The sequence below is a fragment of the Ixodes scapularis genome, unplaced genomic scaffold, assembly GCF_016920785.2.
Source record: "Ixodes scapularis isolate PalLabHiFi unplaced genomic scaffold, ASM1692078v2 PGA_scaffold9__187_contigs__length_104089568, whole genome shotgun sequence".
Classification (NCBI taxonomy): Eukaryota; Metazoa; Arthropoda; class Arachnida; order Ixodida; family Ixodidae; genus Ixodes; species Ixodes scapularis.
In genome coordinates this window covers 95,374,066-95,389,015 of record NW_024609884.1, presented here as the reverse complement: position 1 = coordinate 95,389,015, position 14,950 = coordinate 95,374,066, and the positions used below count along the sequence as shown (strand labels likewise).

At 46.6% G+C, this 14,950-nt stretch overlaps 2 protein-coding genes across 3 annotated transcripts in view; one reads left to right on the top strand and one right to left on the bottom strand.

Moving 5' to 3' along the window:
• Window positions 1-5,505, bottom strand: part of LOC8039228 (superoxide dismutase [Mn]) — a 65,913-nt gene extending 60,408 nt beyond the window's left edge. The window contains exons 1-2 of the mRNA XM_029985851.4: window positions 3,915-5,505; window positions 3,709-3,806 (exon numbers count right to left, since the gene is read on the bottom strand). Of these exons, the coding sequence (XP_029841711.1) occupies window positions 3,709-3,806; window positions 3,915-4,157 (341 nt within the window). The 5' untranslated portion in view covers window positions 4,158-5,505. The remainder of the gene's footprint in view (window positions 1-3,708; window positions 3,807-3,914) is intronic.
• Window positions 5,506-5,653: 148 nt separating this feature from the next.
• LOC8030905 (phosphoacetylglucosamine mutase) overlaps window positions 5,654-14,950 on the top strand; it is a 70,302-nt gene continuing 61,005 nt past the window's right edge. The window contains exons 1-2 of one of the 2 annotated variants that reach the window (XM_029985848.4): window positions 5,654-5,671; window positions 5,982-6,106. In XM_029985848.4, the coding sequence (XP_029841708.1) occupies window positions 6,006-6,106 (101 nt within the window). In that variant the 5' untranslated portion in view covers window positions 5,654-5,671; window positions 5,982-6,005. Of the gene's footprint in view, window positions 5,672-5,946; window positions 6,107-14,950 lie in introns of those variants that run through there. The other variant, XM_040218255.2, reaches the window with a different exon arrangement.

Here is a 14,950-nt window from a genome sequence, read left to right as displayed (position 1 = left end):
CATTGAATTTCGCTCAGCTGCGATGCGGCGATGAGAGGCGCCGATTCAGGAAATACGTCGGTGACATCAGCGCAGTAAAACCTACCGGCGCACCCCAACTCGTTGCCGTTAACACTCCCATTCTCCTACTGCCGACAGAACTTCCGGTTCCGGAAACGGCTTGTCTTGCGGTCAGTTGGAGAGAATGAAAAAGTCGATATTTCAATAATTTTTTGTGTAGAAGTTAATAAACCGAGGCGAAAACGGATGCCTGTTCGGCATTCAGTGAACATTGACGGTTTAATGTAAAAGTTATCTGGAAAAAGTAAAAAGGTCATTTCATGGTCCCTTTAAAAAAGATACGTTTGAACTACGAGTGTCAGCAAGAGCCACGTAAATACCTGTTTACACTCGGAGCGGACGCGAGCGCTTGATGGAAGTGCTGTATTCGCGCTGTTTGTAAGCGCTTCGGGACCGTTCTTTTACGATTGCAACTCGATACTGACGCGACACTCGGCAAAGAAAGGTTGGACCGGGGTTGTACGTATACCTCCCACGAACTGTTCTAGCTCGACAGTGACGTGCAGTCTGTCAGAATAAAAATGGCATACCAATAACAAAGTGTACATACCGTGTTACCAAGGTAATCCATACGGCGTTTATTTCAGCTCTATATCACACAAAACAAAAAGATAGAATCGACGAGAGTCCCTTTTCGACGAGTGTTCGTCAACACTGCCTCGGAAAACAAGGGGAAGAGATTGACCTCACCTCTTAATCTAGAATTGAGGTCAGTGATCAAACTACAATACGGGAAGGGTCCACAAGGGTCACGCGGGCATATTCCATTTAGCACGCCAGCCGGTCGTAGGCAGACGGTCTTGCGACGAAGCAACGCAGCGCCGAGTCAGAATGCCTGCTAGGCCTATATTCTGAGCAGCTCGCTTCGTCGGAGTCGGTTGATCCAGCATTCTTGTTCGTCGTGGTCTGTTTTAAGTACTGTTTTCTTGCTGCTTGAAGTCGGCACGCGCGGGAAGAACACGTAGAAAAATAAACGTTCAGTCAGTCAGAGTTTTGAGAGGAAGGAAAACAAAGAAAATAAATGTTCGTCGGTCGCCGCCACCCAAATAACTGTCGGCCCTGCCCTACTGCGCACGCGCAGTAGTTGCTCCGTTTACCACACGATAGATGGCGCTTAGCTCTCAGCATTATCAAATTTGGCAATTTTCACCACACATCTCTAATTATGCTACAAAATGTGGATCTGAATATTATTTAACAAAACTTTTAGGAAACATTCGCCGGCTATTTATTGTTTACGATCGCGGTGTTGGTGAGGTAGGCTCTTACCCAATAGGCGACCTGGATTTGGCTGACGTCCTCCATTTCCGCGGATGCATCGTAGTGAACAGGCGAAGGAAGGAAGGCGCAAAAGAGTCCAGTTTTCTTTTAAAAGTTCTATAGCAAATAATTTTTTGGCTCCCTATTTTTGCGTTTTTGTGTTTCTTTTCACACCTTTTACGACGTGCGGTGGATGAAACTCGATTTTAAAATCATTTCATGGTCCCTATAACCACCTTGGTCGTTCACGACGCAAGGACCGTCCCATTTAGCCATGGAGGTTAGAAGTACTAGGAGGGGGCACGTTGCAATATTGGTGAAGCCTAGTCATAAAAAGTTTAAACGATTTTGTGCCCAGCGTGACCGCAGATCTGTCTTGTGATTGGTGCGCGTGACATGTCAGGTGTGAGATGGATGGTTGATTGTAGAAGGACCTCTTCCAGGCTTGCGCGCGCTCCGTCCGGTAGGTTTTATCAGATCGAAGGCTAGACTGTGGTGTATTCTAGTACCCCATAGCAAGACCAATGCTAGCTACGGTCACGTGATGTGGTCACGTTGGCATGGTAAGTGAGGAGAGTAAGGAGGAAAATGAGAAAGAGGCGAGGCATCAAGGGAGCATGGCTTGTGGAGGCTACGCGGCCGACGTCATGCCCTCTCCTACCCTTCTATTCTCCATGTATTTAGCGCACTCTGGGCGGCACCATTTTGTTCGACAGCAGCGCCCTCTCCATACATCCGGGAAATCCAGCGGGTTCGGCGCGGTAAAACGAGAGAGAGGGCACGCGCCAGACTCCGCTAGCCATAGAGATCGTACATACTAACTCCGCTAGCAGACGAAAAAACGGGAGGTTGCCATTCTCCATCTTTGGGTTGTATCGGCGGGCTGTACGGAACGTCGAACTCTCGGTCATGGCTGCCGTTGTGAAGTGGTTCGCGTTCTTAGAATATTTATGGCTACTCCAAAATCAGCCTGGAGCTCTCTGTTGTTCTACTTCGGTAAATGATCAACTGACATATCCTTTTTCCGTTACTTAAGTAGCAGTTGAGTCAGCCGGCAGCACTACCCTCAACTACTGCGTGTATTGCGACAGGAGAGCACGTTTTTATTATTTCAGACATCCACTCATGGTCGCTAAAGGCCTGCACGAGTACGAACTTTGTATAGTAAAAAAGGTACAGCCACCGGATTCATTTTTCCCCGGAGAGACCGGCCAGTCTAACACAGTTCTCCCTATTTTTTTTTTTTTTTTTTTTTTTATTTGCACGCAGATAACAGCGCAATTGGACTCCGTTAGTCTTTTTTATCTAGCATAGTAATACACGATAACTGGCATACCAAACTCTGCGCATCTGCTCTTGAAATTCCCAAAATGACGCGATTTTAAACAGAGTTTGTATGCCAGCCACTGGGCGGAGCAGACGACATACGGGCGAGAGGGGGAGGGCTTTTTTTTTTTTTTTCTCTTTTTACCCTTTCTGCTATGACCCTAATGCCGGGTCTACGGCGGGCGGCGACGGAGACGACCAAGTCCGGTAGCGACAACAAAACAGTAGCGACAACAAAAACACATTAATGCTTATGCACAATTTTCTTATATATTCCTAAAATGCATTTAAAGATGCAAATTTTTATATATTATGCGCCGTCTTAAATGAAGTAGTTTAGTAAATAATTTGTGAGTGTGTCTCTAAAACGTGTTTATTTGACTTGCTTCGTAAATCCTTGTGCATAGAAATCTTTCATTGTGTTTTTAAAATTCTGTGTATATGTAAACCTTTCATAAAATATATAGAAAAAAATATTACTGCGTGCATGCTTCGGTGTACAAATGATGGCTGTGCAAAGAACCGACCTTGACAATCTCCACGCCTCGAAATTTTATATCTCCGGAATGAAATTAGTTACGACATTCTCGTACAGCTGAATGCTCCTACCAAGGACATGGCTATCACATATATTTTTTACGAAAATATGTAAAAAAAAAAAAAAAATTTGACTGGGACCATTGTCGTAGGATCTGAAGTGAGTTGTTACAATTTCCCAGATCTGCATTAACACAAACATAATGTCGAGTCTTTTAGTGTTGATGTGCAAGTTTTATTAAAGGTTTTGATGTTAAATGTATTATTCAATCAATTAAGAAATTAATACGGTTTGAAATGGAGTCCTGTCGGTGTCTGCTGGCTTGTGACACTCAATGTTTTCGTAGTACTATATACGCGATCACATGTCAGAGGTAGTCTGTTTCTCTCTCCTCAGTGCGAAGCATGACTATGACCTTCGCACCCAAAATAAGACAGACGATGCAATGAAAATTAATTATTTTTTGAGCGGGTACAATGCAACGTACTACATGAAACGGCAAGAACCAAGAGTGTTTTACTCACCCTTCAACGTTGTGTATCAAAGTCGATCGATACTTTGCCGGAACTCTCGTGAAATTGCGTAGTATGTCAATCAGTGATAACCTGGATGCGTGCTTGTCCTAAATAAAAAAATAAAAAAAAATAACAATAACGCGTTTGAACCTCATGGCAGCGCGCAGGCGGTACGATAGAACGAATGATTCAGGTTCAGGGAACCAATGCCTTACCTTAAGGTATTTCCTCCATTCCCTGAAGGCGCGGTTCATTTCTCTTGTGTACTTGGCATGATGGCCGAAGTAGTGTATCCTGAGCGTTTCTTCGTCGATATAAGGCTCCAATGCGTCAAACACATAAGGCAAAGGCGGCAATTCGTATTCCAGGGACGGCCTGTCAAGCCCATGGTACGGGGGCGCAATCCCACTCCAAGCTGGTTGTAACACTATGATTAACGCCAAGATACTAAATACCATAACAATTATGAGTCTTACAAGAAGCCCATAACCACAGTTGCTTGGCGAATTTCACGAACAAAGCAGACCCGAAGGAGAACGTTGCGAAGAAATACACCACGGCCTCGGTCCACGGCGCTAACGGATCAATAACTAAATCGAAACTTGAATTTCCCAGTGTTAGCATTTAGCGTTTCGAATCGGCCAAAAACGCTCTGTACATTTACAATAATGGAGTATTCGGTCAACTATTTCATTGTATGCTAAAATGTTCTATATATAAAGTTAAAATAACGTTAAAAATCACCGGCACGATTCACCAGAGTCTGGACCATACGGCACGAAGAAAAAGCGCCACATCTCGATTTTTGGCTTTTGTAGCGAAAGTTATGCTGCCATATATCAAAACTGGTCCCAAAGTGACAGCAAATGACGTCACAGAAGCCGAAGTGGCATGGTATTGGTTGTCGCGATCCTGGCGGTTGGGCTTAGAATTGCTAACGAGAGTTCCAAGTAGCATGTACCGAACGTAAGTGTCGCTGTCATCACGATGTCTCAACTTCTGGTTGCCGGGGCTTCCGTCGACTACCACACTCGAGAGCGACCTGCAGCAGAACAGGCGCCTGCAACAGGTACCACACCTAGTGAGACACCACCAGAATCGCGCGTGACGCTAACATGACATTTTTATGACGTCATTAGGCGGAAATCGAGTGACCACTTTTTGGACGTGGTAAACACACCGATCGGAGCAACGATGGGCAGTATACTTCCGGTATATCCGACCGGAAGTACACCGCCCTACATACAGTGGCCCCTGAGTGGCCCTACACATTTCTGCACCGGTGGAGGTGAATTGAACGAAGCTAGTTCTTCACCCTGGCGCAGTTTACTTTCTGGAATTTATCAGCACAACCCGGACCAACCCCACCCACGCTCCCCCATCAACTTTGAGCCAAGCGCTACTTGTACCAGAGCATTAGTGCTCTGCCCACTGATCTCTATTGTAATAGGCTGGATCGCGGACCGCGGCCTCGGCAGCTGGGGCCGAGTGTCGCCACCGGCGACCATTGATTGACACCAGCCAATGCATGGGACTCTATGGGAAGAACGAAAAAAAGTGACGTTTTCCGCTGTTTCTAAGCTGTTGTCGGCACTGAAACTTTTTGAATGCTTTTTGATAAGCCCGTCAAATAGCTTTCGTACAAACATTAAAACTAGCAGCCGTCGCAGTTCTTCTAAATAAATATTTTGTGGTCGAGAGTGACTCCGCTGTAGTGCAGCTCAATGAGGTGAGAGTTACCTGGAGTTACCGCCGAGTCGATGGCGGTTTCGTTGAGTTGGGGTTAGCAGACGACAAGCTCGAAGGCTTTGCTACGCAGAATTCGCTCTTTCCCGGAAAGCCGCTGTCGAGATGGAACTTCTTTGTCATTCATCAACTTCTGGGCTTCTCTGAGGACGGTCTTATTGACGGCAAGTTCCTTTGTTTACTCCACTACGAGAGCAAGCTCGCCAGCTCAGCCGTTGGTGCTCCGGTACGTTTCATTTTTTGATTTGGCGACCGGACGTTTGAGAAATACCGATTCGATTTCCAAACATCCGACATAATGATCGCAGCGCACCATAAAATACTCGCCTTCGAGCACAGCGTACATGCTTCAGTATGCTTACTTTTGTGCGTTTCTCCCATAGACCTGCGTGTATTGCCTGGTGTCAAACAATGGCCGCCGGTGGCATAGAGGCCGGTGGCGACACCGACGGGCTCCCGATCCGCGATCCAGCCTACTAAAATAGAGATCAGTGGCTCTGCCTCTACTTCTCTGGCACGCCCTTTTTCCCCGCTAGGGCATCTTCACGTTGACGTTGAAGATGGCGCTCTTCTTCGAGCAAGCTGTCAAAGTGGCTCTGCGAAATTATCCCAAGTCTACGCTCAAGCCACTGCATTATGGAACGGCAGGAATCAGAGACAAGTGAGTAGGAGTTCCTGCGATCGGTCCCCGTCTCGTGCGTCGTGCGCCCATAGAACAGCTGCGGTGGATCCCCGGAACCGGTCTTGTCAACGGACGTGGCAGTGCGATAGCCGGGTTTATTTATTAGCTAGGCTTAGATAGCCCCGAAGACGCCGATTGTAGCGGTGCATGAACTGGCGACGAAGCACGCTGGGTTCAGCGATCGTAAGGCGTTGCCTTCCCCGCCGATTAAGTCCCACAAGTTCTCCCACTTGGGAGCAGTGGAGTATAATGCCGGCCGTTATCGGGGGCCCACTTTTGCTCTCGTGTCGCAGACGCAGGCTCCGCGGTTTCGGGCTCTGTTGAGTGCTGAAGTCAAGGGACCCTCAGCCCGCGTCAAGGAAAACAGCTGTTGACGGCCGCCGGAGACGCCAAGCATATGACAGCTTTGGAACGCGCGTGTTCAATGCGAACTGCGCTCACTACCGATTTCTGTGATCGCGGTCTGTCATTTTCCCACCTGCACTTGTTGAAAGCCTGATTACAGGTTACGGCAATATCCCTAGGATTTGCGGACGCATGAATACATAATTTGCACTTGATGTCATTTGAGTGTGCTCCCTGCATGTTTGTCGTAATTACTTCGCGCTCGAAACAGGAAGTTCCGACGAACGAGCGCTCACTACGTTTTCCGGGCAGATATCTCGAGCACTGTCATCAAAATGGTCGCATTCTGCTATATTTTTCGAAAATGTGAGGAATTTGCTCCAACTTTGCGCTAATTTCACTTTATAAATACTAAAAGTATAATAGCATAAACCCCGCTGCATTGCCGGATCGATACGGCAAGCTTGAGCGAATGGTCAGAGCTTTCAGTGATCGCCTCAAATAACGTGATTCTCGATTTGATTTCTTTATCAAACACTGACAGTACTCGTAAGGTTTGCAATATTTCTCACGTTCATAGTCCGTTTTGGCGAGTTGTTGAGCCTCGTTGAGTGCGCTTCTCACCGCGCACTGGTGTACTGCAGTGAAGCGACAAGCCACGATTTTGCATGCCTTGCTTCGCGGCAGCGCACCCGCTTGCTAAGGGGAAAGCACTCCTCCAGATTAAGACGTTACAAACGCAGGCACCCGTAAGCATACATAATAAGGTATATACAAATAACTTAGTGAGTGCTGATGCTGCAACTCTACCGTGCAGTAAAATTTCTGAATAAAACAGACTAATATGTATGATAGACTACAATATTCTTACAATCTCCTCTTTTGTTTCTTCAAATGAGCAAGGATACTTAGGCATTGCCATATTTATGTAGACTGCTCTATAGGTTTGTTTTATATGTCTACCCTGTTTTTTAGTTATTACCTTTATATGGGTTTAATTTGTTTGATGGCACAATCAATAGAGTGAATTAAACATAAATTAGCTGGGAAAGTGGATGGAATCTTGAGAAAAACATTAACCAGTTCAGGTAGATTGTTTTTAAGTAGACATATTTATTATTCACATGCCATTTTTTGTTATGAAATTCTATATGAAACATCCTTTATGTTCATAATCCAATTACAAAACCTTTGTTTTGGTTTTAATAGGATTTAAAAACTGCAGTTTTATTGCAATCAATTGGAACTTGAATGGAATTCGGTGCTCAAAGTGATCATATTTTAACATTATTTCAGTGAAATATACTATATACCAACTCAACTCCACAACGTCACGCTGCATCAATAGTGCTTCAGGCGGATTTCGGGTTTGGTGGTGTGGCCAGAAGTTGCCATGCAGGCTGGGCATTGCTGCATTGTTTTGGACAAAACCAGGCTAAAACCTGCCTTTTCGTCAAAATGCCACGACTGGAGCTGCATCATAAGAGCCGGGAGAGGTGTCAAGATAGTTATTCCATGTTTTATGCCTGCCCTGTTCGTCCAAGAATGTAGATAGGCAAAACCAGATGGCGTCGGGCCACGATTGCTTGAGTGAGAAGCAATTTGAGTTGAATTCACTGAGATTTGTGATCTTCAGATTTATTTACTTTTTCTTCCAACATAAAACCGTGTAAACTGTCAAGTTGTTTGAACCAGCCGCTGACCACGTTCAGTTCGTCTTCACGCTCAAACGACCGCCTAATCATTCAAACTGCTGTCTGCTTTTTAAAACTTGTCTGCTTGTTCAAACTGCTGTCTGCTCGTTCAAACTGCCGTCTGCCCATAGACCACACATTGACATGGTAATTGCGATAAGAAGTAAGTGCGGACCTCGAAATTTTTTAAGTTTGAAGGTTGTTTGGGGTTAAAGGGAAGCTACGGAGCTTCTTGGAAAAAATGAGTTAGAAGTGAATTCTAGTGTATTTTTACCCCGTGAACCCGAATACCCAAACCATTTGCTGAGTAAGTATTGTTAAACGCAAGAAAAACGTGAAAGACAGTCGCTGTCCGTGACGTCATCGACGGCTCTTTTGGCTGCACAAGGCTAGGGGGGCGGGGCTTCAGCCCTATTTTGAAATTGCTCGTATGGCTCTCCGGCACGTCGCATTGAAATACAATTTTGATATCTGTTAAATCTAAAGGCTAAATGAACGCAATTCAAGCGTTTTTTCTCAAATGTAGAAGTGCCCCATCTTCCCTTTAAGTAGGCTTGGTGTAAACAGTAGATATAAGGATATGTTGATCATTGTTACCAGTGTCCGTCACCAACTTCTTACGCCCGAATCACATGGTCCGATTCTGATTGCTATTCTAAGTGTGGACGTAGAGTATCGCTGCTATTGTCCCCACTTTTTTTGCAGCCGAAGCGACGTCGCAACTGAAAATAGCGAGCCGAATCTCATTGTGTGAATCGGGCTTTAGCAATCGTTCTGCGGCGTCCACGCTGAATGAATCGCCGCATGTAACATAGTTCACGCAATGTTTTGGGGTGTAACGAGCCTCGTTAATTTCGCAGAGGCCACTAAATTAGTCGGACATTGCTATGAAGATGTAGAATGAACCACTCCAACGCGAAAAAGAACACTGGGGCGCCAACGACATAGCATTGGAATGGTTTGTTGATGGGGGACATTGCGCTTCTTGCCTATGGCGGGAACTTTCTACCTTGGACAACGCTTGAAAGTCTCCTGCCTCTCGAGCGCACGCATGCAGCCAAAGCCTGGAAGGCAAGGAGCGCACGTTGGAGGTCGGGCGTTCGAAAGACATGCCCTGCCGTTCTCACTTTGTCACCTTTGATTTCATATTTAAAGGGGCCCTGCAATCAGGTTTAAGCGTCTAACTTTTTTGCGGTTTCCACGTCTGTCAGGGTTCGGGCAAGCCAGCGGGCACGGAGAGAGTAACTAAATATCAGTGCGTCATATTTTAACCGGACAACGCAGAAATCTCCTCCACCTACAGGGGCGACCCACAGTGCCGAAAGCGCTCTATATGTGACGTCTTTGGTCCTGGGCTTACTAATCGTCGGGGACGCTAAAAGCTTCTTTTTAGTCGAAATACAAAACATAAGTGGCGCAAACCATTTCAACTATTTATAAAAGTAGTTTTTGTTAACTGTTTTAGATCAGAAAAGAAGCAAATGCAGTTTAGAAAGTATGGAAACAAGAAATGACCCGTCGACATACCTACCACCAAGCGGTGGAAAAGGCGGCGCATACTAGAAAGGTGTAGTGTGATAAGGCACTGAAGAATGGCGAGCCTAAATAGGTCTCAGATGTACACGGCGGCGCTGCGGTCGTATGGACAGGAGGATCCGACTGGCTCTGAGTGTTCACAAGGCCTTCGGCGAGCAGCTTTGGCTTGCGGTTTAGCCTTTTGGCGGTATGGCAGCGTGAAGTGGCTCCCGTTCTGAACTGATCTTTACCCCTTGTTTGCTGTCATTTGTGGCCAATGAAGTGTCATGCCGAATTAGTGTTTAATCACGCAGCGAATGCAATGCGAGCCACCCTGGCTGCCTGCTTCATACAGCCTAGACAGAACATGCTTTAGTGGCGCCCTCTCGAGCCGTCGGCCCGGAGTGCGGCAGCCGTGACCGCTCGCTGAGCTCACTACCCCTCCTCTAGTTCACGGCCACTCAAGCAACCAAAGACGTCGTGTAGGAGGTTATTTTTTGCTTGTTTTTGTAATTTAAATTTGCTTATGACTTTTAAAATAAAGCGAAATTCGAGAAAAGAAAAGTTTTATTAAGTTACTATGTTCAGTGCGCTCAGATTCGGTGCAAATTAAAAACCAGTAAAAAAATGAAAGCCGTTTACAACTCCCTGTAATGCCGAATTAGAGCGCAGCTCTTGAGGAGGAGGAGGGAAGGGTAGTGAGGGTCACATGACCTGGGGGGGGGGGCACGTGACTGGGGAGGGGTCACGTGACCTCGAAGGGGGGGGGGGTCACGTGACCCCTCTCCCCGAGGTCACCGAAGGTACTTGAGGTCCTGCCGAGGTCCTCCCGAAAGACCCCGAGGTCCTCCCGAGGTCCTCCTGAAGGAACCCGAGGTCCTCTCAAAGGAACCCAAGGTCCTCCGAGGTCCTCCCGAAGGAACCCGAGGTCTTTCGAGGTTCTCCCGAAGGAACCCGAGGTTTTCCGAGGTCCTCCCAATGGAACCTGAGGTCCTCTGAGGTCCTCCCGAAGGAACCCGAGGTTCTACCGAGGTCCTCCTGAAGGAACCTGAGGTCCTCCGATGTCCTCCCGAAGGAACCCGAGGTCCTCCGATGTCCTCCCGAAGGAACCCGAGGTCCTCCGAGGTCCTCCCGAAGGAGCCTGAGGTCCTCCCGAGGTCCTCCCGAAGGAACCCGAGGTTCTCCCGAGGTCCTCCTGAAGAAACCCGAGGTCCTCCCGAGGTCCTCAGAGGTCCTTCCGAAGGAACCCGAGGTCCTCCGAGGTCCTACTGAAAGAATCCGAGGTCCTCTGAGGTCCTCTCAAAGGAACCCGAGGTCCTCCGAGGAAACTCGAGGTCTTCCAGAGGTCCTCCCGAAGGAACCCGAGGTCCTTCGGGAGAACCTCAAGTTCCTTCGGGAAAATTTACCCATAATGCACCGCGCGGTTACGGCGACGGCGACGCCGCTTAAGCCGAAAACGGGCGCCTAAGAGCTGTGTTCTAAAAAGTCCTTGCAGGGCCCCTTTAAAATAGCCGTTCGCAGCAATTCATTCCCTGGCCCTCATCACTCGGCACCTTGTAGCTGTGCTTGGTGCTTCCACACGTGGCTAAACAGCTAGTTATGTGTCTGAAGGAATCAAACCTGCTGTGCAACTGATGCTAACAAAAGGTTGCACACAAGTGGGAAGGCAAAGTAGACATTGGCTTTTAGTTGAACAGGCGAACGTAATATTTACGGTGATACGAATGAAAATAAACTGTGTGCTTATGCTCCAAAAGTTATTTCTTCTGCTCCAAACTGAATTTTTGGCTTCTCCGAGAGGTGCTCCAAAGTGACTCGGACCAGCTGTATCATTGCTGAGCTATTGATCTTCTCGAGTGTCGAATTAGGCCGATAGAGCCGCAAGGAAGACTTCTAAAAGAGGGGCAGTAATTACATGCACATGCTACAAGCTTTTCGATTGTGCTATGAAATAAGCTTGCTGGACGGACATAGATTTGTTAGCAATGTTTCCTATAAAATGTGTAAAGGGACAGTAACTCAAGCCAACTCCAAATTATGTCACAGACAAAAAAAAAATTGATCTGCCCTTTTACATTGAACAGGATGTTTTGTCACCATTTCTTGAGCCATGCCATTTCTCGAGGAAGTGTCCGCGTAAGCCGTCATGCTTAGTGTCACATTGGAAAGCGCATTTTGAAGCCTCAGCATATGTTCGGCCTCATTTGCTTGGCAGTAATGTTTTGAGTTTTCCGAGCCAGGCAACTCCACTTGAGCCAACGATGCATCAAGTGAGCATTCCAACAAGGAACATTGATGAAGAAAAATGCAATTGCCATTTTTCTTTATAAATATTGATGCTGCTAAAGTACAGTTCTGATACAGTAATTTGTTAGTGTCCCTTCAGGAGAGGTCATGAGCAGGCACATTTTGAATTGGCTAGCATTTCATACGACGAAGGTGGGAATGGCGGGGCGTGTTTTTGGAATGCGGGGCCCCCAATGTGCCTGGGTTGCCTTTGGCCGTGTTTTGGACATGCGTGCATGTGGAGGATCACGAGACAGCCAAGCGTTATCTAAGGCAGAAAGCTTACACTGAAATTCATCCCTGCCTCTCTCTTTCCGTCAATGACTAAAGCTTGCAAAAGGCTGGGTCTCGTTAATATGGACCCTGTTAATATTGATACCCGGCTCTAGAGGCAACCTTTTTGGCGACAGGCGCATATTTGGTCTCATCATTAAGGAAAACCGCCTTATGAACGCTTTTTGAGGGAAATGGAGGCATCCCTATTATTACGAGACCTCACTCGAGTTCCACCTCTGTATCGAGATACTTTTTAAAACTCCATTTGTAGTCCAGTACTAAAATACATTTGCAATGGGATACTTTGCCAGATTTGGGTGTCTCATTACAGTTGTTACCGAAAATTAACTGTAGGTTTTTTACGATAAACTGAAAACCACCTTTTTGGTGCAAGGGTTGCCAGAATTTGTACTATCAGCATGGCACATAACCACCTTTACAGGGAAGAAGCCTGGTTGTCCGGTGTATCAGTCACCAAATTAGAAGAAAAAAAAAATGAAGGTGGTTTGAAGAATGGTCACTTGCAAGAATAGTAGATTAAGCTCCACTCAGAAAGCCCACTATTCTTTCTGCTTTGGCATAGCGAACGCTGTAAAGGAGGCGAGTGGACTGGTAAAAATCGTCATGAACTGTAGAGAACTTGAGTAGAGGCTTATCCTCTTTGCCTGGTACCTGCTCAGGTCCCATGCAGACTACGTCTGGCTTCGTTGTCCAATCACCACTTAATACACACTCTTACAGCAAAAATGGGGTTTATTTCGGGGAGGTGTGTAAATTGACATAAAGAGAGGAATACAAGTTTTATAGTTTGGTATGTATCTTTAGCTATTTACACCTTTTCTTACAGAAGCATCTCGGGGGCATCCCGTTTCATAATAAGACAAATGCATCTTAGTATCTGCTGGTGTTGGGGAATATACTTTTATGGGGCCCCAATCTAGGGGATAAAACTTGCTGCTTTATCGGTATGCCTAAGAATTAATAAGGGATGATGTCTTATTTCTGCTATGTACTGCCCAGTGTACACAGCAGTAAAACAGTAAAAACAACAATCCATGTCAGAATGTTAGGGGTTTACCTTGTGGGATATCGCTACCAACAACAGGTACTGATAGAGTAACCAAAGGGTTGTCTCAACAGCGGCGATATCTCAAAGGAGACGTCAAACCTAGTAGTGCGGTCCCCACATCTCCGCGGCAATATAGGCGATCGTTTAGGGCTACATTACCACGAGTCTGTTCGATTAATTACCGTATTTACTCGCACAATGAACGCACTCGCGTAATGAACGCACCTCCCAAGTCGGCTCACAAAATTTCGACTTTTTTTTTCACCCGCGTAATAAACGCACCCCCAACTCCGACGTCAAAATTTTGACCCCCTCCCCCCACGCGCGCGAAATGAATGCACTTTTTTATCCTGGTGCAGCGAGGTCGCGAATGCATGGGCGAACAAAACGCCTTGCAAAAGGCGTAAAAAAATTCAAAAAGAGCAAACCGAAGCAAGAAAAAAGAAACATGGAGAGCTTTTTTTTTTTTTTTTTTGCACAGCGCAGTCTGGACTTCGGGGTCGCGTGCGGCGCGCAAGCAGGTAAGAGAAGCGGAGAAGCCCTCTAAGCAAACGAAACAGCTTGCAAAAGGCGGCAAAAAGAAAAAAAAAAAAAACCACGAAACTAAAAGAAAAAACAAAGCTTTTTTTTTTTCTTTTTTGCACAGCGCAGTCTGGACTTTGGAGTCGCGCGCCGCGCGCAAGGAGGTAAGAAAGAGAAGCGGAGAAGCCCTCTAAGCAAACGAAACAGCTTGCAAAAGGCGGCAAAAGGAAAAAAAAAAAAAAAAAAACACGAACTAAGAGAAAAAAAAAACAAAGAGGAGCTTTTCTTTTCTTTTTTTGCACAGCGCAGTTTGGTTACGGAGGGGGGGGGGGGGGGGGGTCGCGCGTCGGGCGCCGCGCGCAAGGAGATAAGAACGATAAGCGGAAAAGCACTCGCCTAAGCAAACGAAACAGCTTGCGAAAAACAGGCGGCAAAAAGAAAAATGCCCAAGGAACTATGAAAAAAAACAAGAGGAGCTTTTTTTCTCTTTTTTTGCACAGCCCAGTTTGGTTACGGGACGCGCGCCGCGCGCAAAGAGATAAGAAGTTACGTCGATTTTTCGTGATAAAAAGTCCGTTCATTATGCGAATAAACACGGACGAAAAAATTTTACTTCGCGTAATGAACGCCCCCCCTAACTTTGCATCGATTTTTCGGAAAAAAAAGTGCGTTCATTCTGCGAGTAAATACGGTACCTCCGTCGGTGCCAATGATCGTCTACCTTGTCTCACTCTATCGAATATAGCGGAAGAGAAGACATACGTAGCAGAGTAAGGACAGAGTCCAAGAGCATTTATTAAAATAATCTTCTAAAAGAACTACTAGGTCCCCATCCAAAATGCCCCCCGTGCCGGCAAGGTAAGAAAAGGTCCTTACCTGGCCAGACGCGGGGTTCCGGAGAGCCAAGACCGGGGAAGCATCGGAGAAGTCGCCGACACACATCCCATCTCTTTCGCGGTCACCCGGACGAGTCCATTTCCCGAAAGCGGGAAAAGTCGAGGCGAAAGCCTCCTCGCCTGTTAGCAGTGGTTCGCATCTGAGCAGGGGAACGGAAATCGGTCTGCCTGAGAGAGAGTGAGGGCAGAGCCCCCCAAGCCAAGCGGCCCTCCGCCTCAC